At 45.8% G+C, this 26,809-nt stretch overlaps 7 protein-coding genes across 18 annotated transcripts; 2 read left to right on the top strand and 5 right to left on the bottom strand.

Moving 5' to 3' along the window:
* Positions 1-20: 20 nt before the first annotated feature.
* Positions 21-4,848, bottom strand: Osbp (oxysterol binding protein). Of its 3 annotated transcripts, XM_069044019.1 has the most exons (11): positions 4,633-4,848; positions 4,320-4,382; positions 4,041-4,229; positions 3,722-3,989; positions 3,500-3,668; positions 3,060-3,119; positions 2,935-3,002; positions 1,991-2,651; positions 1,786-1,935; positions 1,376-1,705; positions 21-608 (listed from the first exon to the last, which is right to left on the bottom strand). In XM_069044019.1, exons 1-11 carry the CDS (start codon positions 4,773-4,775, stop codon positions 466-468), a joined length of 2,244 nt encoding a protein of 747 aa, XP_068900120.1. In that variant the 5' UTR covers positions 4,776-4,848; the 3' UTR covers positions 21-465. The 3 variants fall into 3 exon arrangements, with proteins under 3 accessions (XP_068900120.1, XP_068900119.1, XP_068900121.1); XM_069044018.1 differs by having other exon boundaries at positions 2,935-3,119; positions 4,633-4,847; XM_069044020.1 differs by lacking the exon at positions 4,320-4,382 and having other exon boundaries at positions 2,935-3,119; positions 4,633-4,845.
* Positions 4,849-5,360: 512 nt separating this feature from the next.
* Positions 5,361-6,916, bottom strand: D1 (D1 chromosomal protein). 2 transcript variants are annotated; one of them, XM_069044051.1, is made up of 3 exons: positions 6,759-6,916; positions 5,982-6,111; positions 5,361-5,918 (listed from the first exon to the last, which is right to left on the bottom strand). In XM_069044051.1, exons 2-3 carry the CDS (start codon positions 6,081-6,083, stop codon positions 5,703-5,705), a joined length of 318 nt encoding a protein of 105 aa, XP_068900152.1. In that variant the 5' UTR covers positions 6,084-6,111; positions 6,759-6,916; the 3' UTR covers positions 5,361-5,702. The 2 variants fall into 2 exon arrangements, with proteins under 2 accessions (XP_068900152.1, XP_068900153.1); XM_069044052.1 differs by having other exon boundaries at positions 5,982-6,105; positions 6,759-6,915.
* A 369-nt stretch (positions 6,917-7,285) lies between these two features.
* RpL32 (Ribosomal protein L32) lies at positions 7,286-8,199 on the bottom strand. The gene is made up of 4 exons (XM_069044050.1): positions 8,062-8,199; positions 7,854-7,953; positions 7,647-7,799; positions 7,286-7,483 (listed from the first exon to the last, which is right to left on the bottom strand). Exons 2-4 carry the CDS (start codon positions 7,944-7,946, stop codon positions 7,325-7,327), a joined length of 405 nt encoding a protein of 134 aa, XP_068900151.1. The 5' UTR covers positions 7,947-7,953; positions 8,062-8,199; the 3' UTR covers positions 7,286-7,324.
* On the bottom strand, positions 8,199-9,217 carry LOC138127922 (zinc finger CCHC-type and RNA-binding motif-containing protein 1-like). The gene is made up of 4 exons (XM_069044049.1): positions 8,964-9,217; positions 8,802-8,913; positions 8,538-8,756; positions 8,199-8,475 (listed from the first exon to the last, which is right to left on the bottom strand). The coding sequence occupies exons 1-4, from the start codon at positions 9,074-9,076 to the stop codon at positions 8,242-8,244; spliced, it is 678 nt and encodes a 225-aa protein (XP_068900150.1). The 5' UTR covers positions 9,077-9,217; the 3' UTR covers positions 8,199-8,241.
* A 134-nt stretch (positions 9,218-9,351) lies between these two features.
* Positions 9,352-11,034, bottom strand: HDAC3 (histone deacetylase 3). The gene is made up of 3 exons (XM_069044029.1): positions 10,600-11,034; positions 9,673-10,549; positions 9,352-9,621 (listed from the first exon to the last, which is right to left on the bottom strand). Exons 1-3 carry the CDS (start codon positions 10,802-10,804, stop codon positions 9,408-9,410), a joined length of 1,296 nt encoding a protein of 431 aa, XP_068900130.1. The 5' UTR covers positions 10,805-11,034; the 3' UTR covers positions 9,352-9,407.
* A 29-nt stretch (positions 11,035-11,063) lies between these two features.
* On the top strand, positions 11,064-13,291 carry Gen (XPG-like endonuclease). Its single transcript, XM_069044021.1, has 7 exons — positions 11,064-11,279; positions 11,336-11,621; positions 11,672-11,825; positions 11,863-12,114; positions 12,165-12,376; positions 12,422-12,581; positions 12,662-13,291. Exons 1-7 carry the CDS (start codon positions 11,122-11,124, stop codon positions 13,279-13,281), a joined length of 1,842 nt encoding a protein of 613 aa, XP_068900122.1. The 5' UTR covers positions 11,064-11,121; the 3' UTR covers positions 13,282-13,291.
* A 1,268-nt stretch (positions 13,292-14,559) lies between these two features.
* LOC138127898 (serine/threonine-protein kinase Wnk-like) lies at positions 14,560-26,787 on the top strand. Of its 9 annotated transcripts, none has more exons than XM_069044001.1 (18): positions 14,561-14,741; positions 14,955-15,688; positions 18,433-19,607; positions 19,663-19,827; positions 19,880-20,179; positions 20,244-20,678; positions 20,724-21,725; positions 21,776-22,432; positions 22,782-22,841; positions 22,981-24,365; positions 24,420-24,537; positions 24,601-24,699; positions 24,751-25,213; positions 25,269-25,297; positions 25,490-26,254; positions 26,434-26,524; positions 26,588-26,611; positions 26,665-26,787. In XM_069044001.1, exons 1-18 carry the CDS (start codon positions 14,686-14,688, stop codon positions 26,679-26,681), a joined length of 7,575 nt encoding a protein of 2,524 aa, XP_068900102.1. In that variant the 5' UTR covers positions 14,561-14,685; the 3' UTR covers positions 26,682-26,787. The 9 variants fall into 9 exon arrangements, with proteins under 9 accessions (XP_068900104.1, XP_068900108.1, XP_068900102.1 ...); XM_069044002.1 differs by having other exon boundaries at positions 20,736-21,725; XM_069044003.1 differs by having other exon boundaries at positions 14,560-14,741; positions 20,244-21,725; positions 25,586-26,254.
* Positions 26,788-26,809: the final 22 nt, after the last annotated feature.

Raw genomic sequence — 26,809 nt, forward strand, 5'->3', positions numbered from 1 at the left:
GATCGACTCAAAACACCCACTGCATTATAAAATTTATTGAACTCTACATCGGCCAAAGCATTATCGATACAATATATACAACAAATCCGGTTCCTGCTAGTCTTGAATGCAGGACCGACCACACTACACAAGGAAACAATGTAACTTTATTATTCACATCATTCTTGTATCACATAATTGCGGAAAAAGGTGACTTTATACAAAAATTGACTCCTTTTTGTAAAACCATCTAAAACGTAAACGTCGCTAAAGTACAACAATTATATACAAGAGGATATATGATTGTTTCTCTCAATTTCAACACTGATTGCAGCGATTAAATTAAAATACCGTACCCAAAACAAATTGCTATTATTTAAAAAAAAACCTCCGACCTCGGTTTAGTGTTAATGTGATTCCTTGAATAAATTAACAGAGCACTGATAATTACTTTTACAAGCTGGATAAATTTTTATTGATTAATTACTAGAATATATCTGGACATCTATCCCACATCTGCTTCTCTTTGCACTCCCAATAGTGGCCTTTGTAGACGTGAACGACGACGTCGTTCTCTTCGTCCGTCATTTGTTCGAACCAGACTGGTCGGTACTGCTCGTACGGTCGCCCTGCAAAAACGAAACCTTCCATTATAATCTATAAATTCTAAATTCAGTTTAACCAACAAGGATGAGCCAAAACGCGACGGAATGATTTGAAATTTCGTCGGTAAAACCACGAAAATATACAAGATGAAGAATTCCTGTTTAAAAATTTAATCACGTTCTATTTTCACGCTGTAAACGGTTTAACGAATGAAAATTTAATAACGTGGGAGTAGTCTATCAGTTCATTAACCTTAAGCTCTGACTCTGACTCCTAATTAAATCCTATTATTCATAACGTTACGCTCCCTTCGCTGATAGCAATATCTAATAATTCATTTCTCCAAACAGGAAACGACAACTTTTCTAATTGACTAAAAAAAAAACAACAACAAAATCCAATCATGAATAAATACTTGTCAAATGCTTCAATCAGTAATTTTACTGTTAACTGTTGTATTTTTACACGTCTTGCAATCGTTTTATGATCGTTGGTAAAAACACAATGGATTATAACCATTTTCATTTTAAACAAGAAGGTACTCATTACTTTACAATCACATTAGTGGAAAACACCGTAAAATATTTATATTTATCGTTCATTTAGTTGTTATAGTGGAAAAAATGTCCGTAAAATATTGTACGTTGAATTTTATGATCGTCCCGCAGAACCAACAAACATTTCCACTAATCCTACATTATCGCTATTTATTTTTTGACGCAAAATGTCTCCGCCTCGACGTTTCATGTTTGGAGAAGCCAAAAGAACGGATGGTATCGTGTTACGTCACCTTCTTGTGCCGCCCCTTCCGCTTCCGATTCACGTCTCCTCCTCGTCGCTCTTTGTTTCTCTTCTAACCTAACTTTTTCGGTGTTGGCCGCTTCCCACTGTCCCTCCTCCATCAGCCTTTGATCGGGTCTGAGGCGCGAATCGGTGGGTGCGACGCCCTCTTCCATTTCGTTCAGTTGGGCTGCCAACAGCGTGAAACCGTAAGATGCGTCGGGGGGCGGCATCCGACGTTTCCACGCCACCACCGACGGACCCGTCTCGTACACTGGATTGCTGGTGGTGCCCGTGTTGCCGATCACCGGGGCTATCTCCACCTGGTCGTCCCACGTGCCTGCCGCCAAAAGAAACAAACCGATCATGTCCCCGCTCTCTAATCGATACTGCAAATCTCTCTTCCGAACGACGTTTTACCGTTTATGATCCACTTGACGTGCCCCGCCACGTCCATCACCACCCCCTTGACCCTGCGCTGCGTGTCCCTGGTGAAGTACGAGTACGGGATGTACTTGAGGTGGCATTTTATCCCGGCAGCCGGTCCCTTGCCGATTATCTCCATGTCACCTGTCAACGAAAACTTGACGATGAAAAATTCCCCAAATGGCGGTGCCAACGTTACCGTGCTGATCGACCCACAGCTTCCCCACGATTATGTTGTGGATGGTTGTGGTGACCTTCCTCCAGGAGAACTTGTTCCCGTTGTCGAACTCCACTTGAGCCGTCCCCAGCGGTATCACCTGGAGATATTTCCCCCGGAATTTCGACGTCATCGTGAACTCTTGCCAGCACTTCCACCCTCTGCCCTCGCAGTACTGCGCCACCATCGGCGGATGGTGGGAGACTTGCTCGCTGAAGGACCTCCACCCCAGGTCTTCCATCCTGTCGCACTCGAACGTCTCCCCCAGGAGCGGGTTGAAGGGCTTGCCCGTCCTCGAACTCGTCGTCGAGTACGAGGATATGGTGAAGGCGGCCACGTACGCCAGCTGCTCGCAAGCGTCCGTGCACTTGGTGGCCGCGTCGAGGATGTCCGCGTACTCGTAGTCTTCAGTCAGTCTCTGCAGCATGGAGAGCGGTTCACTGAAGTTGACGGGCATGGGGATCTTGGACAGGTCTTTGCCTATGCAATTCTTCATGATGCTCCACAAGTTCAGAGGGTAGTTTGGCTTGTCGGGAACACGAGTCCGCCTCTGTCTTTTGCTGGTGGCGATTGTGTTGAGGCGATTCTCGCTTTGTTGAGCTTTTCGGGTGGAACTCGTCGACTTTCCCGTTACTACAACAACCTAACCAAACAAAAAACGAAAACAACCTTGAGTAACCACTCTCCACGGAACTCACTTGGTCAGATCCATTTATTTTATTGACAGACATTACAATGAACTCGACTTTGACCACAATTGGGAGATCTTGGGGCACATAGCGCGATTAAAAGAAAATATGTATTAAAAAATTCGACCCAAAAGCGAAAATTATTTTTCAAATTTTTATTGAAACGAAATTGGTGGTCGCAGCGACTGCACCGGGAACGTGTGATTTAGGATTCGGACTGATATTGTTTATACACACTTGTTTGGTTTCGGTGGCCTCATCCGGCTCGCTGGAACTGTCCGAGCTGTTCCGTCGATGACTCGTACCTGTTGGGATGTTCAATGTAAAATGACTGTCGTTGACACCCGCAGAACTAACCGCACTTTCGGCTACGGCGTCGTAGAACTCGTTCTCGTCCTCTTCCTCACCATCACTCGGATTTACTGGAAATTTTCACAAACCGTCAAAAGTGATTTTTGCGACAATTTAGGTTAAACTGCGGTCGCATAACAACCGGCAATAAAAATTTACGAGCGGAAAATTAGTACACTTGTTGAATTGATATGTCGTGAGAAGTGAGGTTATGTCAGCGGGTGGCCTGCTGCGAAATTCTCGAATCGCGCCGTAAATTCTGCCCCAGTCGATACTTACGTTCCGACGACTTCGTCTTTCTCATAGTAGACCCCGTCTCTAGGGTTTACGCCGAAATAATCACGAAAAAATCACAGCTGACTGATCTGTCAAAATTGACTGATTAAAAGAAAATTAGGTTATGCTGTCAAAATTCGATTATCTTTGACGGCGGCGACCTGGCGGGGCTCACCTGCTGGTCTGTTGGTGTGCGCGTTAGCCGCCTGTTCGAGCTTCGAATGCTGCTGCGCCAGCGTCTCCACCATCTCCTGCAACCGCTGTCTCTGCTCTCTCTCGTGCTGCAACAACCGGATCCACTTGTGTCCGTGTGTCTGCGCGGTTTTCAAGTACTCGGCGCACGCCTGCAACCCGCAAAAATGCACCCCCCGAATCTCAACCGACTCTTTCGCCTCACGTTGATCATCGCGTTCGTGGAGATCCGGAAGAGCGTCGCCCGCTCCCCCACCTCCTTCGACTTGGTCTGGACCCCGTCCGGGTCCAGGTTGGTCTCTATTTCAGAGAGCGGCTTGACCAGCGACTTCCAGTGCTTCTGGATGAGGTCGCTGCAGGTCTGGATGTCGTTCAGCTGCGCCTCCAGCTTGCGCACGACGCTCGACCACTCCTCCGGGCTGCCCGATCCCTCCTCGGCCTCCTCCTCGTCGTCCTCCGACTCCATGCTGCGTCTGGAAACAGCCGTTCAGTAAAAGTCGGACCGCGCGATTAGCGGCGGTTACATGGCCTTGGCCTTGGCGAGTTCGAGGGCGGTGACCCACGACTGGCGCTCCACCTCGGAGGCGGCCCGGATGTGGAAGGTCTGGGTGCCGCCGTTCGTGATGACGAACGTGCACGCGTCCACCGTGTAGATCAAGGCACCGTGCAGGGAAATGCTGCCGCGGCAAGTGTGCGCCATCTCCGCCTGGTTTCTGCAATAGAAGAGCGCGTTTCAGAGAGACAAGTCGCGACTTTAAGCGAGCTGCGCGCGGTGTTGTGCAGGGCCTCTTGCCTCTACTCACCCCTGCTTGAACCTTCTACGCCTTCGAATCGACAGAGTCGGGACACCACCATTATTCTCGGCCCTGCACAACAACACAATCCTGTTTTTATTTGGTACTACCTCGGTGATGTGATGGGACTAACTCAAAAAAAAAAAAAACAACCAACAACAACTACCCGAATGACAATGCACCAAATGTTATTGGACACAATTTTACTCCAACCCAAGTGATGGGACATGCTCGCAGTCTATGGGGGCGCTAAGGGACAAAACCGACTCCTCCTGTCACCACGTTTACGCATGCCAAACCAATTAAAAACAATGACAATTACCTGTAATATGACAGATGTCCATTTTGTAGCACGAACCACCGTCTCTGGTAACCTTTCAGGTAGTTCGTCCACTTGAACAGCCACCCCTTCATCGCCGGCTCGTTTTGAGCCAGGTTCGATTTTACGGTCGCGGCGTCACCCATTTTTCACTATTATCAAATTCTAATTGTTTTTATTTAACTATACTTAGGATGACACGTCTTCCATCTTAACTAGTCTGACGTAACGAAATGTCATTGAAGTGTCAAATTAGCGCCACTACTCAAATTAACACCGGTAAATTGTTGGATAAACACGAAATACCTATTTCTCGCGATCGGTTCGCACCGAACGGGCTCAAACTCGCCACGATACGTCTGTCTCGACTCGCGAATTCATTTAACAGCTCGCTTTTTACAAGTTTCCACTAGGGAATTGCGCAAACTCTATGTTGGTAGCGCTCCTTCGATCGCCGCTTTTTTTTAAACGGTTAAATATAGAATGCACAGGACCGGCTCCGGGGATTCACATTTTAAAGAAATCATCAAATTCTTTGTTTTATTAAAAAATTCACCGACACCGTTCTACACATAAAAAATGGTCGTCAGTAAAAATGAGTCACGCACAACTTAATTGCTACACATTGTGTTAAACAGAAATAATCAGTCATACGAAAAAAAAACTATTGGCAACATTGTCAACTGAACGTCTTTCAAGGGCATCTAAGGTTAAGTTCTAATCAGTGGGACTACTGAAATGTATTCTTTATTTCAACTCCGAAGTAACCTTCCTAACTTTACATGAATTCCAATGAGACATTAGGTTACAGAGATTCATACTATCCAGATAAATATCTAATTTTTAATATCGTACACACAACTTAAAATAATTCTTACATTTACAGGGGCAACCTTTTGGTGATGATACGGAGAGAAACGGAACATTGACAGATGGCACGACGAACGATGGAATGATTAGTTACACATTCGACTTAAATTAGTGTTAACGAAACAGGAAAACGGCGGAACAAAACAAAAAGAAAAATTTATGAAAAGGTCACCTCATTTTGCGCTTATATTATTAAATTTTATTTAGTCGTCGTCTTCTTCGGCGGCGTCATTTTCTTCTCCATCTTCGTCAGCGGAATCTTTGACTTCTTCCTTCTTGGGTCTTCCTCTGCGTCCTGTGGCTTTGGACTTGGGTTTCACGGGGCTCTTCTTTTTCGTGGAGCCCTTGGGTCTGCCGCGTCCCCTCTTCATGGGCGCCGCGCTCTCGTCATTGGAATCGCCTTCGGCGGCTTTCACATCCTTCAAATCAAACAAAACAAAAAAAATTAACAACAAATCATTTTTGATTTGAAAGTGTCTCACTTTTCTCGCGCGCTTCTTGGACTCAACTTTGGCGTCATTTTTCTCGGCCTTTTCAGCGTTCGATTTGCGGCCTCGTTTCGCTGGTGCGGCGTCGTCGGACATTTTGTAGCTTATTCGAACCACCCTGTAACTGCGGGTGTTTAGTGGCGATCGCCGCTCGATCCGAATCGATTGGGACGAGGGGCCGGGACGCGAGGGGAGCCGGATTCGGTCTTGTAAAAATTGACGCGCAATTATTTTTAGATTGGGAAGGCGAGGGCCGGAAGGGCCCCAGGGGCCGACGGGGGGCTCGAGGGCCCCTCTGAGGGGCCCCGAGGGCGGCGGGAGCGCGGCCGAGTTCGAAAGATCGGCGACCCGCGCGCGCCATACTCAAAATAATATAATATTAAAATTGTCGGCTACACCCAAATATTTTCCAACGCGAAGAGCGGCGGGCGGCGGCGAGCAAGGGTGTCAGGTGAAAGGGGCAAAAATTGCCTCCAATTTGGTGCGAGCAGCCCCCGGTCACGCCGCATAACGTCAGAGAAAATAATTTTCAAAGTGCGAAACCGAAGAAGCCAAGCTCCGTTGCAGAAATGGAAGCGGCCATGGCTGCGAATTATTCGATAAAATCCGACTCGGGAATTAATTGCTCTGATACTACGAACCGCACGCCAAAAGCGAGCACACGGTAAATTCACACGAAAAAACTATTATTTTTATATGATTTATCTAATATTGTACAAAAATTCTACGATTTTATATTAATTTTTTCGAGGGGAAATAAAATCGACTTACCTAAACAAGACTTCAGAGAGCTGTGGTCGTAGGTCCAAAGCGTTCCGGTGGTGGCGCTGCAGCTGCCCGCCAAAACCTCTCGACCAATCGCAACGCCTCTTTCACAAAATAAACAAAACACCGTCCTTCCCTCTTTGCCAACGGTTCTCTTTTGAATTTAGATTTTTTCTTAAACAACTACCCCAAATCTGACCCCAAAAATCAAAACGTCACCTAAACCACGCGCCCCTCGCCCGCAAACCTACTCCCGTTCGTCGTAAATCAAAAAAAACACCCCTACCCCCTCCAGCGCTTTGTTTACAATAATTGTTCGGTTGCGGAGCCGGTCAGGTTACTTTTCAATGAAAAATCAGACACGAGTCGTTGCAATTATGATCATTTACACCTCCAGGAGTTAATCTTCCATCACCGAGATGTCATATGATGCTAACCATGCGTCAATTACGTATGTCAAATCAGCGTAGCCTACTTTGTTATGGAGATAGAAAACATAACCTCACAAACTCTGACGTTCAAATTAGACACAATTTTATGAAACACATTTTTATTAAGTTTACAAGTTTAAATTACTCATTTTCTTGGCTGCGCAGCCTGGCGTGTCCATTTGTAACTCTCACTGAGAGCTGCTGGGCCCTTTCTACGATCTCTTTGCGTTTCTTCGACGACACTCCGTGCGCAATTTCAGCGCAGTATTTGCGATTTTGCATCAACAACACTTCCAACTCCTGCAAAACAAACTCTCATTACCAGGTTCAACTCCGCAAAAAATTTATTTGAAGAGATGTAACACTCAGCGAAAGTTATCGACATGTCTTTTCAGTCGCAAATTACCTCAAAAACATCATTGTAATGGAGCAAACACTCACAATGTTGTCATTTTGTAATTACCTTAACGTTATGCACTAAAACTTTGCGGAAACCGGTTGGGAGCATGTGTCTCGTTTTGCTGTTTGAGCCGTAACCGATGTTTGGCATCAAAAATTGACCCTTGAAGCGCCTGCGGACTCTGTTGTCGATACCCTTGGGCTTACGCCAGTTGCGCTAAAAAGTAAGGTTAGCAGAGGCGTAACGAAGAATTATTTGTTTTTTTAGTACTTTGAGTTTGCCATAACGGTCCGACTGATGTCGTATGAACTTCTTTGTTCGCTTTTTGACAATCTGGGGCCTGTAAACTGGGCGAATCGCCATTCTTGCGCTAAAAACAATTAACTTCAAAAACCACGTAAGAGCAAATTACTAATTAAACAATAAACAGGCATGCATATTGATACATTTTAAACATAAACTGTGTTACAATACTTACGGATTGCTTTAAAATTAAAAGATTACAAACGTGTCTGATATTTTTTGACACGTTCCGTAATGTCACTTGAGAGAAAGAATCCAACCAACCTGACAAGTCAAAAGTTACTAGATAGGCCTCGTAAATAACTAACTCCCCTAGCTTATCATTTATATTGAAAATACACCTGTTCAGATTCTATTAATCACTTTCTTCTTCGTCACTAAAATAATTGCTTTTCTTGATCAGCTTCTTGGGTGGTTCGTCAGTTGCTGAACCGTCTTCATAATTGCCAGTTGCCACTTTGTATCGGTAATTTTCCAAATCATATTTTTCCTGCTCATGAGCAATGGCCGCGCTTAACGTTTCTTCATCTTCTTTGTTTTGTTCGTCGTTTTCATTTGAATCAGAACTGTCAAAATACTCTTTCTGCTCCTATATCACAGATTACCCTGGTGAAATAACAACTCCCAAAATATGTATTTCCAACAAATTACCTCTGTTAGAGACATTTGTGTTTTCTTTTTCCTCTTTCTAACTTTCTTGAGAGGTGCCTCTCTCTCACCCAATACATTTCTTGTACACTTATAGCTTAAATGTCCATATTCACCACACTCATAACATTTAGTCTTGTCTGGATAATCTCTGCGCCTTATAAATTCTGTGGTCCTGCCATTATCCTTGGCAATACTTGCTCTCAATGTTCTGCCAAACATCTACAAAGCTATTAGACCTGATAAGCTCTGAAACAACTCTCTTACTTCTTTTAAATTTGTTTCTTCCACACATTTTACTGCGTCCTCGACTTTCAAAAACAGGATAAAAGCAACTCCTCTACTTTTGCGAGTGTCTCTATCCTTCAAAACAGTCACTCTGAAATAAAAAAAAATAAAAACAACAACATAACCTCAATTTAGACGTACTTCACAATTTTGCCGTATTTCTCGAAAAGCTTGTGTAAATCGTTATTTCTCAAATCATACGGTATGTTTGAAATATACACGGTGCTCTTGCTGGGCACTAGACCTCCACTCATTTTCAAAATTCCAACACAATTTCCAAAAACTCAGTCGGTAATTTCCGGTCCTGTTCGATCAAATTTATACAAACTTCAAATTCTTTATTTATCTCCAAAATGCTCGCCCATGCCTTTAACCCAGACATTTCAAGACCCCACAAAACAAATTAAAATGCATTTTACAAAGTTCTGCAACAAATTGAAACTTAGTTGCATTTGCCCTGTCGCCGGTGGCTGGTTTGCGGCCGCCATTTTTAACCAAATCGGGTAGCCTAAGTATTGACAGACATGGCTCGTGGTTCAAATAAAACGCTTTATTACTTAAAATTGAAATATAAAAACTCAAATTTTACGTCTCCATGTCTTCCTTGTCGTTATCCTTGTCCCCGTCGTAAAACTCGTTCTTCGCTTCGACAATTTTGTCTTCCAAGTCTTGACTGATTCGCACGTCTGGATCCTCTTCCTCTTTGATCTTGTCGTCTTCGGGAATGGTGTCTCCGGGGACGTCGTGCATTTGAACGCTAGGCGAGTGCTGACACATTTTCAAGTTGTCGCAGACGAACCTAAAACGCGAACAATTACGACCGAAAATGCGCAAGAAAGTTATAATTTACTTAGTGATGGCTTCGAGGTACTGCCTACTGTTTGCATTCTCCTGTCTCGTGACCACTTCGGGGTGGAGCGTGAAGTCGGGGGCGAAAAATTCTAAATACTCAGTGTAGGGTAATTCGTTTGAGATCTGTTCATCTACCAGTAGTGACGTCTCGTACGTCCAACATCTAGCTACGTTGCGCAGAGTGTATCCGCCTCCCCCCACCACCAAAGTGGGGACGTTGAGACTTTTCACGAACTTGACACATTCTCCGTGACCTTTAGTGCTCAATGAGAAACAACCTAATCTGTCATTGGCTAAAGAGTCCGCTCCGCATTGTAGAACTATAGCTGTGGGTTGGAAGAACTCCATCACACTAGAGATCACCGGCTTGAACACCATCCAGTAGCTCGCATCGTCAATTCCTTCCTTCAGCGGTACATTTACTGAGTAGTACCGACCGCTCTCGGCCCCAATCTCATACATATCCCCTGTACCGGGAAAGAAGTAGTTGCCGTATTTGTGGAAACTAACTGTCATGACCCTATCTGTTAAATAAAAAGCCTCCTGGACGCCATCACCGTGATGGACGTCAATATCAATGTACAAAACCCTAGCGTGATACTTGAGCAACTCCAAAATACCGATTACAATGTCATTGACGTAGCAAAAACCGCTAGCTTCGAATTTCTTGGCGTGGTGCAGCCCCCCCGACCAATTCACGGCGATGTCGCAGTGGTTGTTGTTGAGTTTCATTGCGCCTTCCAGGGAGGCGCCTGTGTACATCGAGCAGAAATCGAAGAGGCCCCAGAAAACGGGACAATCGTCGCCGACGTTGTAGTGGCTCAGGTGCTTGGTGAATGCTTGGATGTTCTGCGGAGTGACTTTCTGCAGAAAATCTGAAAATCGTTTTTGCACAAGCGGGTCTACCTCTTTGCACGCGGCTTACCAATGTACTCGTCCGAGTGAAAGCGGCACATGTCGTGCGCGCTGGCTTTGTAGGGCCGGTAGATCTGCATGTGTTTGTGTAATCCGTAGTTCAGCACCAGACTGTGAATGACTGAGAGTCTGTGGGGTTTCATGGGGTGTCCCGTTCCGTAGTGAAAGTTCCCCACGTCCGGGTTGAAGAAATACGAGACGCGATGCTTCGACATTACCCCGAAAGCTCTTTCCAAACATACAAAAAGTACAAAAAGAGGACCACGACCACTAAGCGTTTGGTCAGCCAAAATCTATCTTCTTGCATGGCTCTTCAATGTTTCCATTTTGACCTCTTCGTTGTTTTATCAATAACAAAGATCAAAACAATACAATATTTTTTTTTATTATTTGTTTGACATGTGTAAATTGATCAAAATGCGTCAAATACCCAATTGGCAACACTGCTCGTCAAAATGACAGTTCAAGGTTCAAGGCTTCAAGGTGTCTCACCCCATCGTTGAAATCCCTAGATTTAAAAAAAAATTCGAAAATGGGGATCAAATATTTGTGGCCAATTCTGTCCCCTTTCTGCGAGAGAAAACCTTTGTACGAGCTCCAGTACAAAAGAGTCGCAGTTGACCTTTCATGTTGGGTGTGCGAGTCTCAAAACATCGCCGAATACACCGTCCAACCCCGAATGTATTTGAGGTTATGTATCTGTCAGCCCGCTTCAACTTTACCTTATATTTCGCTTACAATCACAGGAATCTCTATTTTCGGACATGTTATCTGCTACTGATGGACGTACACGTGGTGTTCGTGTTAGAGGGACGTGCCCCTGAGCTCAAATATAAAACAATCGCGGCACGGAATGCGGTTCAATTCAAAGGGGCGAAACCCAAGACTGACAGAGTAAAAGTCGGCAAAGACCGCTCTAGATTCAACCATACCTTAAAACAATGCGAGGAGATGCTGAAACTGATGGGAATAGCGTGTGTGAAGGGCGAGGGCGAAGCTGAGGCGTTGTGCGCTTATTTGAACGAAGATGGGGTAGGTGAGTGATTTTGAGCGATTGTTTTGTTGCATCTGTGACGGTTTAGCTTGTGGACGGGATTATCAGTCAAGACTCGGACTGTTTCGCGTACGGGGCCCGCGTCGTCTATCGAAATTTCTCGATTTCGCAACAAGGCAACCACGCCGCGAAAGGGGGGTCGGTGGACGTGTACGACATCGCAAAGGCCAATGAAAGTCTAGGTGAGTCGCAGATTAAGTACCAATTGACGTGCAGCAGATTTTGGCAGGAATAAAATTATTGCTCTGGCTCTGCTGTGCGGGAGCGACTATTGCGACGGCGTTCACGGAATCGGGAAGGAGTCAGTCGTGAAGTTGTTTAATGTCGTGAGCGAAGACGAGATTTTGAAGCGACTGCGCTCGTGGAAGGATCGTGCGAGTTATTATGGAAAGCTGGAAGCGAAAATTGGTGACAAAAGTCTTTGCACCTTGTGTGGACATTCTGGTAGGGCTCAAGGTCATACCAAAAAGGGTACAGTTGTTGGTGTAAACGTTTTCAAAAGACTTATTTTTTTCTTGAAGGGTGTCTCGAATGTGGGACGAGTCAGGGGTGTGATTCTGGTAAATTCGAAAATGAGAGATTGGAAATCAAAAATGAATTGAACATGAGAAGTAAAGCTCTGGCGGATCCGAGTTTTCCTGATGAGGAATTAGTAAATGAATTTCTGGTGAAAAAAAGTAATGTTTCAGAACTGAATCTTGAATGGACCAAACCAGATCTGATTAATTTCGTTGTAAGTTGGGTGAGACGTCTGAAATTAATTTATCTGGAAATGTAGAAATTTACAGTGAAATATCTCACTTGGGAGGAGATTTACAGTTTCGAGAAATTTTTTCCTATCTTGACAAGGTGGCAACTTCTTCACCAGGACCAAATCAAAGATGAGACGCAAGGGATTGTTACCCCCAAATTTATAAAGAAGCGTCGCAATCCTAAAGGTACAAAAAAAAATATATGGAGTGCTGCAGGGGTATGCACTCGGTCCGCAGTTCTTTCCTTTAACATTTAAATTTTAAAGGAATCGCCAGCTACGAAGTTGTTTGGGAGGACAAAAATAATCAATTTAAAGGTTTAATTCCTGAAGAACAGTTGGCAGAATTTGGAGATGTTGAAAAATTGTGGTCAACTGTAGAGCCTCAGAATCTGGTGGAGAATGCTTATCCAGTGTTGGTAGAAGAGTTTGAGGATTCGAAAAAGCCGAAAAATCGGAAGAAAAAGAAGAATCCAGTGGACGAAATTGATAATTTGTTGAAGAACGTTTCGATAACTGGTCCCAGCAAGAGCAAAAAATCCAAAAAACTACACACTTTGGATGATTTCGTTGTGAAAGCGTCGACGCCAAAAAAAGTGGTTCAGAACTGTTCTTTCTGTTTGGATCAGTCAAACTTTGGTGATGAAAATGACTTAGATGTGTCAGATATTGTAGATAAGATAATTGATAAGAAGGTGCCTCCATATGTGCCTGAAAATTTAGGTAAATTGGGACTGAAATTGACAGATGAGGAGTGCAATATTGATTGTAGCTTTTTTGTTGATGAAATGGTTGAAAATGATTTATTTGAAAAAACTTTTAGAGAATACTGTATCAGCAGTGGAGAGTTTGACAGTGATGAAAATACTGCAGTAACAAATAAATAAATTAGTTCTATACAGTGGTGTTATTGATTGTGGTATAGTTGGGGTTGTCAGAACTGTTCAGGGACTCCCACTCGCGTTCATTGGAGTCAAACTCGTACAATACCATGAGGCTGTGTCTCAGGCGATTCATCCGCCGTCTCCGCCGCGCCATCAAGTACACCTGCAAAGTAAAAAATTACGCTTTTCTCCGGTTTTTTACTTGCGCAATTACAAGAGCTGATAACACCAGAATGACAAAGATTGCTACCAAAGGGATGATGAGGAATTTGTAATCACGAGGTGGGGCCGGCTCGGGTGGTGGCGTCGCTGTCGTGGTCGTAAAATTTCCGAAAAAATCCATTGAAAACACTCATCTTCGCACATGAATTTGCCAATTTCCTCTGCTTTTTTTCGAGGTTAGCTGGCAAATCAGGCTTAGGGGAATTTCGATCGAGTGTCAAATGTCAATAAACGAGGGGCGCTACCTGGCGGTCAGATGTGAAGTGTTCTTTCGTTATTGAGGGTGTTGTCAATTTCATTAAAAAATGTAAGTTTTTGCCGAAATTTAGCGTTAATCTAGTGTAATATCGGTAGATGAGGATTGTTGTTACAAAATCGATCAGTTTCATGTGGTTTTTCGAGCGAAATGTCGACTCTTTCATCGAATAATTTGGCGAAATTGGCGTGTGCGTTTCAATGAAATAATCGAAAATACAGTCGAATTTAATCGTCTGTTGCGGCAATCGGGACGGGAATCTCGTCGCAAAGTAAGTGGATCGATTGCTATAATAAAATCAGTTTTCATGGTCAAGAAAAAAGTCTAGAAATTATTTGACATATGTCCTCCATAGGCGTACCGTGAAATGTTTTCCCGAGGGCGCCGCTCACGCACAACACCTAATCCGACTGTTTTTTTTTCTCGTTCCAGATTTATTTTATCGGCAAGACTGAATACTCACTCTAGTTTAATTCGAGGCCGGAATCGCGTACCGCTCGACTTTACAAGAAAACAATCGCTCGCTCCAAGTTCCCGAGGTGTTTGATGGACTTACGGCCGGTTTCTCTCGTACCAAGTGATTTCATCGGCCAGACTGGAATTTGAGGATTATAAACGTTACAAATCGAACTTTTTACGAAATGACATCGGCCAAGGGAGCGCAGCCAACGCACGATCGTTAAGAGCGAGTCGCTGTCAGGCTTGCCATCCGGACAAAAATAGAATCACGGGGCAATCGTGCCCGAAATTCGAGCAAGAACAGTGAGCAGCTCCGCTTCACCCACCAGGCAAATTAGATTTAAACTTTTACAAACAAGGAAAAAGATATACGGCTATGAGCGCGCCATCTTGTAAAAATGGCGACCAAGGTCGTTTATTAGGCCGTTTTTTCTTTACGTAAGTAAGAAACTGGGGCGGTTTTGGCCAGAATGGACACGTTCATTTTTGATCGCCACGTTTACGAAATGGATAAAGGGGAGAAAAGGTGGAGTCCTTTTTATTTTGCCAAAATGATGTCTCGTTCTTGTGTTTTGTATATTTCTGTTGTCTGGGCTTGAATTGTTGTGATCGTTTTAATTTTGATTTATTATTATGGTGAGGTGTATTTTCTCGGAGACGCATAGATTTTTTCTTGTCGTTTAGATATAGTTTGCCTGGTGTGTCGGCGTTGTAGTTTTGTTAACGTTGACATTTGCAGCGCCAATAGTCCGACCATTCCACGCAAGGGCAGCGAGGCAAGCACGACCAGCAAAAGCAGCACGAAAAGCTTCCATGGTTGGACGAAATCGCTGACCAGACACTCGTCGAAGGGGGCCGGCCACAAACGAACACTATCGAACGCATCCGCGAAACCATGCGACGTGGGGGAGGAGGCTGCGCAAGAAGTAGCCGCTTGCGGACCCTCCTCCCCTGCCCGAGCACAGCCCTGCCAGATCAGCACGCCAGTCAAGAACGACGCCCCCGCGCTGGGCAAATTCGACAGCATAGAGTACATCGATCAAACCTCCACGTCCCCCGAAGTGATAACGAACAAGGGCTACCACACCGTGGACGATGAGCGCGTCAAGACCAAGCCCAAACCCAAGGTCAAGTCGAAGCCGCTCGGCGGCAAGAAGAAGAGCAAGAAGGAGAAGGCGAAGAGCTCGTCGTTCAACAGCGAGGACGACGCCAGGAAGGAGGTCGCCGTCAAGACCGCCACCACCTCGGTGGTCACCACCAACGGCGTCACCACCACCACCAGCCTCAACCGCTACACCTTCACCAAGATCGACGATAACGAGTTCAACGCCGAGAAGAAGGAGAGGACGCACAGCTGCTCGTCCATACCGTACGACAACATCATCGAGAATTTGGCACCGTTCAGGAAGCGCTTCTGCAACATACAACTCTTCAACGAGAACGAGGATCGACGCAAATTTGACAAGCCCAAAGGTGAGATCGAGGCTCGCGAACCCGACGAAAGTCGAAAGCTACTTGACGGATTTATTTTTAACGAGAAATTTAAATGCTGGCGTTATCAGAGTCGGCATTGCAGATAAACTACTTCACCGAAGTGATGACACTTTGTACGTTTGTTTTTAGAATAGATCATTACAATCATGATAGTACGGCCGGGCGAAACGGTCCTACTTAATCATGAAAAGTTTGTGCTGTGGACAGTGCTCTGGATCAAATGATTGTAAGAAATCTCTTGTAAAAACATTTTTTTCATTCGATTTGTATCGCCGCATGGTCCTAGTAGTTAGTTATTTATGATGGTTGTTGACTCCGGTGAGATTAGCTTAAGTAAACGTTCGCAAACACTCATTCAAAATCACGAACTGATCCGTGATTCGGTCCAAGTCTCGCACCAAGACGTAATTCATTATTTGTGAATTTTCCTAGAGATTTTCGTCGGTGAAGTCGTTGCGGAAATTGATTTCGACGTAGCACTTCTGGAACGTGACTTGAAAATAAAAATTGTCGCGTCGAGAATCGAGGCAGGATTTGAGATTTCCGAAGAGATGGAATGGAATCAGTTTGTTGACATTTTCCAAAAGCGAGTAATCGCGATTGTCAATATTTGTTTACTCTGCAAGAGTATTGGGACTATCTAGGGTGATTATCGACGGTGGTTAACCCAAGAAAACATTGCCGTAGATACCGCGACGAAAACAGATAAGAGTTCTTGGGTATCGGGTGTCCCAAGAGTAGAAAGGTTTGTTGTCCCCACGCGCGTCCCAAAGAATCTTGTCTAAATTTGGACGAGGAAACAATGGGAAAAGATCTTGCGAGATCGCGAATCAATCATGTCGATGATGGATGTGACACTTGATGCAATTTGGAAACTTGATTTGCAAAGTGCTACAGTAACGAAATCGGGGAGGAGAATGATCTCTGGTTCCGTTGTGACATTTACACGTGTCGCAACATGGAAAATGTGCAATTGCAGCGATTTATTTAGCTGAAAAGGTAAAATGTGAAACGTGTCCACGAGGTGGCATCGTCTTGTGTCGGAATCACTGTCAATGGCAGCTTGTGAAATAATCGCATACTTGAAAATTATCTCTGAGCTGGGCATCCTGTGTTTTTGTTTATTTATTTTTAAAATAGACTGACTATTTCCAGATATCCGGATTTGTTGTTTGGAAAGTGGGAAAGTGTTGACAAGAGACTATACTGGGTCGTATCTGACCCGCCAGATTAATTTGTCCGACTCGATATTGTGACCTCGCTAATTTATTTGGAAAACTTGCAGAAAGAAATTAAATGGAAATGTAAATAATTTCCCGGAACTCGCACCTTGATTGTTGCAGTTTTGTAGAAATCATAACTAAAGAGAATTCTTTTGTTATGTAAAAATACGCCTAAAAATCAAAGTTTTGGTTTACTTCTTTTAAAAAAGACGCGCTGAACAAAGTTCTGTTTAGTTTACGTTTCAAATGTCCTAAAAACATCGTAAAAGATTAAGATTATTTTCTGGTGGTTTGTTGACGAACCGCTACTGGTTCATTCCTTCTAAATATTTTTTGTACGTTATTCTTTACTTTTTTTTTTGTTTTTCCTTTCAGGTCGTTCCATAAATATTATTGATTATATCATCACGGAAAACTTTTATTCCTAGTTTTTTTTATCGGTCGTTTTCCTTTCTCATTTCTCCAGCCTTACATTGATCTTTTTTCTCTTCAATAAAATTGCGAAAACAAGTTACGAATTTCCCCACAAGGTTAGACTTGGAAGTCAGTTAAAAACTATTAAAAAAATTGTTAAAAATGCAACGTTTTAGTGGTGAACAAATTAAACAAAAAAATTAATTTGAACGATCTGCATTACAATGGAAATAAATAAATGATGTGAGTGTTCTACTCACATAGATAAAAGATTTCTAGTAACCACTCGCGAAATTGAAAAAAATACCGTATGAGACACTTTCTTCAAGTTTTGTGAAATTGTATTGATCTCTGTTGGGTTTTTTTCCTTGTACCTTTGCGAAATATGAATGTGTATTTATTGATAATTAATAAATCAATAAACAAATAGTTAACAATCAGTGATTAATTGATTTATATCTGCGTTGCAAGAATATTGCACTTCTTATAATTACGCCACTGCTCCAAAAATTGACAATTATAAAAACAACAAATGTCACTTTTCTTTTGGTTACGCCACTGGTTTTTACCTCCGAAAAAACGATTTTTTTTGTGTTAAATCGTGAACACAAAAGAATGACCAAATTCGGTATAAAATCAATCAAAAAGCAAACATTTCCAATTATTTGATGGGGTTTTTTAAAATTTTTGTTTTGCTTTGTGTTGTTTTGTATTGACACTTTATTAAACAGAATTTAACCTCAGTAATAATGAAGATGTGACGTAATTTGGTAGCAATTTATAATTGAACAACGGTTTCAGTCTTCATCGTTTAAAAAGAAATTTAAATAAACATTAAAATCTGCGTGCAATATTAGGAAAAAAATATCTCAATTGCCATACTGTCAAAAGTGACAGATCAGACAGACAAGCAAAGGTTGCTTTGATATTCGAAAACATTGTAAAATGGTAGAAGCATTAGCGGAAGGTATGAGAGAGACGTGATTTGTTAAATAATAGTTTAGTGTTTTATTTATTTATTTATTTATTTATTTATTAATTATTAATTTATTTATAACGTGTGGTAATGATGCGACTGTTCCGCAGACAAACCAATCAGGATCAGCAGCGAATTCCGTTCGGACATCGAGAAGATAATCGACGGCCTCATCGACATGGCTTTCCAGATAATCCAGAAGAACGGGCTCCAGGTGGAGAAGAGCACGAAGAAAAAGCTGTCGGCCGACCTGACCTACACCAACCGCCTCCGCTGCATCACCGGCGACGTCCTGACGCCTAAAATAGTGACGCACACGCCCTCCGCCGACAACCTTTTGGACGCGCGCAACTTCGTCGAAGAGTACGAGGAGTACCACGACTCGTGTTCGGAGATCCCCGACGCGACGTTGGCCGCAAACCAGGTGATCACCGAGCTGTCGGACAACGTGGACAGGATCATCGCCGAGAAGTTCAGGAACAAAAAGTCGGTGAAGCACGGAGGGGTCACCTGTCTGATACCCGTCGAGACCGACTCGAACGCCGAAGATGAGCCGGAGGCGCAGAACGACAAGAGGTTGTTGGAGGTGGGGACGCGGTACAACATCCCGAAAAACTTGTTCCTCAACACTGAGATGACGGAGATCACCGAGCAAACGATCGACGAGTTGCACAGGAACGACGAGAACGCGGAGAACAGCGGCGACATCGAGAAGCCTCTGGTGGTGGACCTGAACAGGCCGAAGGAGGACGACGACGACGTGTACAGGCCCATAGCGGTGAGTCCGGACGGGAGGTTCTTCAAGTACGAGGAGGAGATTGGGAGGGGGTCGTTCAAGACCGTCTACCGGGGCCTGGACACGCAGACCGGAGTCGCCGTCGCCTGGTGCGAGCTCCAGGAGAAGAAGCTGAACAAGGCCGAGCGGCAGCGGTTCCGAGAGGAAGCGGAGATGCTGAAGAAGCTCCAGCACCCGAACATCGTGCGCTTCTACAACTACTGGGAGACGCCCGGCAACAAAAAGAAGAACATCGTATTGGTCACCGAGCTGATGCTGAGCGGCACCCTCAAGACTTACCTGAGACGCTTCAAGAAGATCAACCCGAGAGTGTTGAAATCCTGGTGCCGCCAGATACTGAAAGGTTTGGCTTTCCTGCACTCGAGGTCGCCCCCCATCATCCACCGCGACCTCAAGTGCGACAACATCTTCATCACGGGCACTACGGGCCTGGTCAAGATCGGCGATCTAGGCCTGGCCACGTTGAAGAATCGCAGCTTCGCCAAATCCGTAAGCATTGCGATGCGCTCCGCAGGTGGTGGGGTTTTTCAAGTGTGTCTTTCAGGTGATCGGCACTCCTGAATTCATGGCGCCGGAAATGTACGAGGAGCACTACGACGAAGGCGTCGACGTCTACGCCTTCGGCATGTGCATGTTGGAGATGGCCACCAGCGAATATCCGTATTCGGAGTGTACGGGGCCCGCTCAGATATACAAGAAGGTCATTTCGGTAAGTGAAGTCGTCTAGCGAGTGGCGCCCTCTACGTCGTGAGATTTTGTAGGGTGTCAAACCGGCGAGTTTCGAGAAGGTGCAGAATCCGGAGGTGAAGGACGTGATCGAGAGCTGCATAAGGCCCCGCAAGGAGGACAGGCCGAAGGTGAAGGATCTTTTGACCCACGCCTTCTTCGAGGAGGATTTCGGTCTGAAAGTGGAGGTGGTGTCTCAGGCTGACAATAAAGTGGTGTTTAGACTTCGAGTGATCGATCCGAAGAAACGCACCCACAAGCACAAGGAGAACGAGGCCATCCAGTTCGAGTTCGACTTGGAGACGGACAGGATCGACACCATTTCCGAAGAGATGGTGAGTGTCGGGTGTTGTTGCCTCGGAAACTGGTATTGACAGTTTGTTTTTTGACGTGTGACAGGCGAAATCGGGAATAATCTTCGAGGAGGACGCCAAGACGGTGGCCCAGCTGTTGAAGGCTCAGATAGCTCTGATAAACAAAGAACGTGAGCAGAGGAACAAGGAGAAGGAAGCTCTGGCACAGCAGCTCCAGTACAGGCAGTACTTGCAGCAGCAAGTCGAACACATCTCCCAGCAACAGACTGCTGCCAATGTGGCCGTCCAACAGCAGCAACAGCAACTGGCCCAGCAGCAGGAGTACGCTCAGCAGCAGAGCATAGAACAGCAGTACCAGCAGGAACAGGTGCAGTATGTGCAGCAGAAGAGCGATCCGGGGATTGTACAGTACGCGATACAACCGGAACCGATGCAACAGCAACAGCAGCAGATATACCAACAGCAGGAGCCGCACCAGCAGAGTCCGCCGATCTTGCAGCGACAACAGTCGATGGAACCGGTACAGCAACAGCCTATAATACATAAACAGCAACCTCCTCAGCAGTTTGTCCAGCAGAATTACGTCGTAGAAGGGTACCCCCAACAGGCGGAGTACCTGCAGGTGCAGCAGAACGACAGCCAGCAGCACAAGCTGTCGAGCATCTCGCAGCCGGAGCTGTTGCACGCGATGCCCTCGCAGACCGAGCACAGATTGAGCGTGGACAGTCAGTTGGAAGCTCACAGTCAGAGCATCATACAGGAACAACAGAACTACCAACAGCAGCCGTACCAACAGAACTACCAGCAGCAGCAGCCCGCGCAGAATTACCAACAACAGCAGCAACAGCCGGCGCAGAATTACCAACAGCAGCAGCCGCAACAACCGGCGCAAAATTATCAGCAGCCGCAGCAACCTGCTCAGAGTTACCAGCCACCGCAGCAACCGGCGCCGCAGAATTACCAGCAGCAGCAGCAACCTGCGCAGAATTACCAGCAACAGCAGCAAACGGCGCCGCAGAGTTATCCGCAACAACAAACAGCGCCTCAGAATTATCAGCAGCAGCAACAACCGGCGCAGAATTTTCAACAGCCACAGCAGCCACAACCCGCGCAGAATTTTCAACAGCAACCCGCTCAGAACTATCAGCAGCAACAGCCCGCGCAGAATTACCAGCAGACTTATCAGACTCAGCAGAGTTACGCGGAACAACCTGTCATTCACGGACAGAGAGTGTCGACGGTGGCGCCGCCCAATATACAGCAGCAGGAGTACACGCAACAGCAGCAGCAGAAGAATATATTGATACAACAACAACAGCAAAATTATCAGCAACCGGCTGCGACTTATCAACAACAACAACCGCCACCGGTCTACCAACAGCAGCAGAGCTACATACAGCCAAAAGTCGAACAGAGTTATCCGGAACCGCAACAGCCGCAGCAGCAACCGCCGCCCCAACAGTTCGTTCAACAGCAATCGGTCGATCACTCCGCGCAGCAGATGTACCAACAACAACAGCAGTTTCACAATTATGTGGACCCGCAACAACAGCAGCAGCAGCAACAGGTGCGTTGTGGAGATTGCGTTTGACGAGTGAAAGAATGTGTTGATCGCAGGTGATGTCGCAGCCGACGCCGCAGCAACAGCCGCCTGCGGAACTCGTCGAGCAGCAGCACCCGGGCGGACACCGCCTCTCCGGCGAAGTGCCGCCCCCCATGAACCTGGTGGAGCTGCAGCAGAAGCTCGCCCAGCAGCATCGCGTCTCGACGGCGTCCCTGCCGCCGATGGCCACGTTCGAGGCGGCGCCGGTCGACAGTCGCCGGTTGTCGACCGTCTCGCAGCCGCCCTCGATGCAGGAATACGTACAACAGCAGCAGATCCCCGAGAAGGATCCGCTCGACGAGTTGCCGAACAAAGACGAAAGCAAAGAGGACGTCTCGACATCGGAACAAGTAAGTGAAGAGACCTCGACCGAGGACAAGCCCAAGCCTCGGAAGCATCGTTCCTCGTCGTCCAGACAACAGTTGGTCGTCCAGAACGTCCATCCGGACGGGACGGTCGAATGTCAGCTGCTTTGCAAACAGAAAACGATTAGTTTTAAGTTTAACAGGTATGACACGTCGCCGGCCGACATCATCGACGGCATGATCAAACAGGAGTTGCTGAAGACGGGACCGCACAAGCACCTCAACGATCACCTCAAGGACGTCATGGAACAACTCAAAAAGAATCCGGACAAGGTGCCAGATACTCAGAAACCCTACGTGCAGAAGGTAAATGGGTAGAGAGAGGCGCCGCGAGTTATTTTTTCAGGTCGTGTGGCCAGATCTCTTGTGAAATTCTGACCGATGACGTTAATTATAATGTAAACGATGAACGACGCCCATTTTGTTTTAAATGACATTTATTTCGGTATAGCAGTTTACGACTTTACCCACAATAGATTTTGACGTATAAGACAATGGCGTTCTTGATTTTTAAGAGTAACCTTCCTTGGGCGTACATTTTCGAAATTGTATTTACGAATGAAATCTTTTGTCTGGCTGAACTAATTAAAAATGATCTTTCTCTCTATTTCTGTATCCTTTAATCCGTCTCTTCTTTACACGCTGCTCATATCAGGTCAGGCATGCCTCGCTGACGAGATATTCTCATAAAAAAACACACAGAAGACACAGATCCGTAAGTACCTTGAGCAGTCTTAACAGTTCTGTTTCTTTTTTTAATGATTATTTTTGTTTTTCCGTTTCTGTTTGCAATGTAGTTCTGACATGTTTTTCAACATGTTGTATTCTTTATTTCTGTATTCGACATCTTGCAGCGCGACGACAGCAGCGGCCAAATGTTGATCAAACCGGGCTACGATACTTACGAAGATACCTTCCAAGGTTTGAAGAGTACTCTGTCGGAGAAGCTCACACAGAATTTACGATGCAGGGAAAGCTTGAATAGTAGCGGAACAGTCTCGAGGAAAACTAGTACCGCAAGCGATTACACCCCGGAAAACACGTACGTTTCCAATAATCGTGTGGATCAATCGACGACGGTGTCGTTCTCTAGTGACACCTGTGTTTCCGCGTTGAAACACCCGGCGGAAGTCGTGGAGGATGCGGTGAAAACGGAACCGGACGGTCATCACGAAATCGTGAAGGACGAGTTGAACGACAGTCTGAAGAGGAAGGACGTGAAGCTGTTGCCCGGCCAGAAGGTCGATTTGAAGGTGATAATATTGAGAACCGAAGCTGAAGCTCACGGAGAGGAGATCGAACAGCCGAAAGAGGAGGTCGAGAAGGTCGAAGAGAAGGTGGAAGTTGCGGTGTTAAAAGTGCCGCAGAGGAAGATCTCTAGATTTTTAGTGAGTCCGGTGCTGTCGGGCGAGTTAGATCTGCCAAAAGACAAGGATTTCGGTAGCGGGACTCCGGAAGTCACTCCCGAAGAAGATTCCGCGACCAAATCTGACGCTTTGAGAAAGACCTCGGCTCCGGTCGAGTCTACCAGCAAAGGTCTGGACGTGGACAAACCCAACGAGCAAAAGGTGAGCGTTTGTTCGTTGAAGGAAGAATCCACGACTAGCAAAGAGGAGCCCGCGATCATGTGCGGCCCCGAAATGATCAACACTCTCGAACAATTGAAGATTAGTTTGGACAATCTCAAGAACAGCATGCACCCGAAGAAAGAGTCATCGGAGACTGATCCCAAGAAAATCATAGTAGGAACAGCCAACCAGCAACAGTTTATCGCAGCAGCCGTCACCACCTTCGGTACGCAACAGCAACCGATGGTGCAAATGCCTCAGATACCTCCGCAACAGCAGAACGTGGCGGTCACTCAACCTCCCGTCGCTGTCGCTCAACAACCGCCACCGCAACAGTACGCGCCACCACCACAACAGAATCTCATCCTACAACAGCAACCGAATTATCAACAACCGGTGTCTCAAGCGTCGCCGCCTCAAATGCTGGTGAACATACAGCAGAAGCCGGTGGAGGCGGCGCCGTCCGGGGGCGTCATGTACCAACAGCCGCAAACCACCGCCATGACAGGATCGGTTTCGGTGCAGAACCTGTCGATGCAAGCCCAACCGCCGCAGCAGCAACAACAACACTTTCAACACTCGATTTCCGTCGACGACAACGCCCTCAGCATGCATCAAGGATTCGCGGTGAAGAAGTTGCCCTTGGAGAATTTGAAACAGATTTCCGAGAGGTACTGCGACGCGCGGCATTTGTTCGAATCGTGATTGATGGGGGATTTTTCCAGCGCATCCGGGAGGGGCAGTCAGGTGTCCACCCCCCAGGTGGACGTCAAGTACGACGCGCAGCTCCAAAATTTGCAACATCAGCTGTATTCGATCCCGCTGACCAGGACCCAGACTACGGTAAATAAAATGTTTTTGACAGTTTCGGGTCGAGAATTCATTCGGGTGTGATTGATTACACAGGCGCCGTCTAGTCCCCAAGCCAACACGACGGCTCTGGAATTTCCGCAACAGCAGCAGAAACCGCCCCAAGAATCTCTCGTCACGAACGCCATCAATAAAGTAAGAAATCGCGGACGAGTCGAGAGTTGTTTTTTAATTTTCGTTGTTCAGCTCCAAGTAGAGTCGAATTCGAGCGCTCCGGGCAGCGGCGCTGCCACCTCGGAAGTGCTCTCGCCTGTCATAGAGGTGGAACCGTTCGCCGACCTCAAATCCAAACAGCTGTCAGACCTCAACAACCAACTGAAACGGATCAACTCGCGTCCCGACGTCATCGTCGAAACAGGTGAGTGCCGCATACCGCCGGAGATCGTGGAGGGAGCAGTTGCGGCGACGGCGGTGGCTGCAGCGGCGGCACCGCCCCAGAAGGAAAGAAGGGTGTCAAGGTTCAAGGTCAGCGTGGTGACGGAACCGGACAGGAGCAAGCTGGTGGTGGCCCAGCCGGACGGTCAGGAGCACAACGGGGAGAGGAAGGACGGGGAGGAGGCGAAGAAAGATTCGGATTACACTTCTGTCATCAACAACACTTTCGACAGTCTTGCCAACATCCTGGTAGGGACTTTGCCGCCGAACACAGGTAAAGTCACCAGATTTTTGACGTGCGCTCGTTTTTATTCTTTGTTTGTTGACAGATTTTGCGCCGGAAGTGAACAAAGTCAAAGTGAGTTTTTTGTTTTTCGTTTTCGATTGAATTTGACTAATTCAGTGTTGTGCAAATCTTTGGTCTAATTTTTTTTGATTGATTTTGATTGGTAACGGCAAATCGAATTATTAGAGAAGCTTGTTTCGAAAATGCTCGAGTCGATTTATATTTTGTGAGACGATCAGTAGTTAGTGATTTTTTTCATTGTAGCAGCATGCAGTTGGCACCACTGCACATCATTCTCATAAACATCATGTTCATAACAAAAAACCGACAAAATCGTTGTCTTATTCCGATTTAAAAAAGGAAATCGAATATCTTCTCCCCATCCGGCGGAGGCCCTCCGACGAGGGCAACCCCAGAAAGAGACTCCCCAACGGCAGGCGCATGTCGAAGACGTTCCGCCTGTACCCCCAGATCGTGGTGCACCCCCCTGACGAATCTTTGACGTCGAGCTTGCCGGACATAAACGCGAGCACGGACGCACACCAGGTCGTCATAAATAACGTGAGCGACAAGAACGTCAGTTGTCCGGATTTGACAGACGAAAATCTGTACAACGAGACCGTGACTGTGTTCACGGTCGGCACTTTGAAAAGGCGAAAGCGCAAAAGCACGCTGACGAGGCGCAACAGCGACGGGGTGCACAACTTCAACAAGGTGAAGTTGGTGAAGAGAAAGAGGAAGAAGAAGGGCGAGACGCCCAAAGAGCTGTTGAAGAAGAACTGGAAGTTCAAACATTCCGCTTCGATGCATAACCTTAAAAGTAACATGGCGACGGACGAGAGCAGTTTCGATAATTATCACACGATACACGGGGGTTTCGGTAATATCGAGATGTTCGCGTTCGACGACAATTTAAACAGTCGCACGGACAGCACCGAGGTCGCTTACAAATGTTGTTGCGGGAGGAAACTGTGCGAAGCAGTGGTGCCAATCCAGCAATATTTGGAAACGTATTTCGTCAACAAGACGGTAAGAGTAACGCATACTGGAGGTTCGAAAATAGGTGCAGGGCGCTTTTTATGTAGTGTTTGGCGAGCTTTACTTCCAAGTAGTTTCTAATACTATAGGTCGCTTTGATAATTTGGTCGGGGTTTGCGCTGCTTTTCGTTTGTTTTTATTTTAATTTTGTGTTTCTGTTGGGTTGGCAGAAAGAGACTTTTGAGGAGATGTTGAATAGACAAAAGGCTGAATTGAATGCTTTGATGGAGGCTCATCGTAAGCAACAATTGGAATTCATGGGTAATTATAAGATTGATAACGAAGTCGGGGATTTTTGTTGACTTTTCGCTTGTTATGTTACAGAGTTTCACAGAAGACAAATTGAAGGTAACCCCTGATCCCACCAGTGTGTCCTGTTTACTACAATTTGTTTATTTCAGAAAATAAGAAAATGTGAACCGGTTTTACTAGTTGGTTATAAGTGAGAAAGAAGGCTGTATATTACTATTTGTTTATTTGTATAATATTAATTCAATTTAAATATTAAACATAATGAATTGAGAGCGGCGCTCTTTATTTTCGGAC

The sequence above is a fragment of the Tenebrio molitor genome, chromosome 4, assembly GCF_963966145.1.
Source record: "Tenebrio molitor chromosome 4, icTenMoli1.1, whole genome shotgun sequence".
Taxonomy (NCBI): domain Eukaryota; kingdom Metazoa; phylum Arthropoda; class Insecta; order Coleoptera; family Tenebrionidae; genus Tenebrio; species Tenebrio molitor.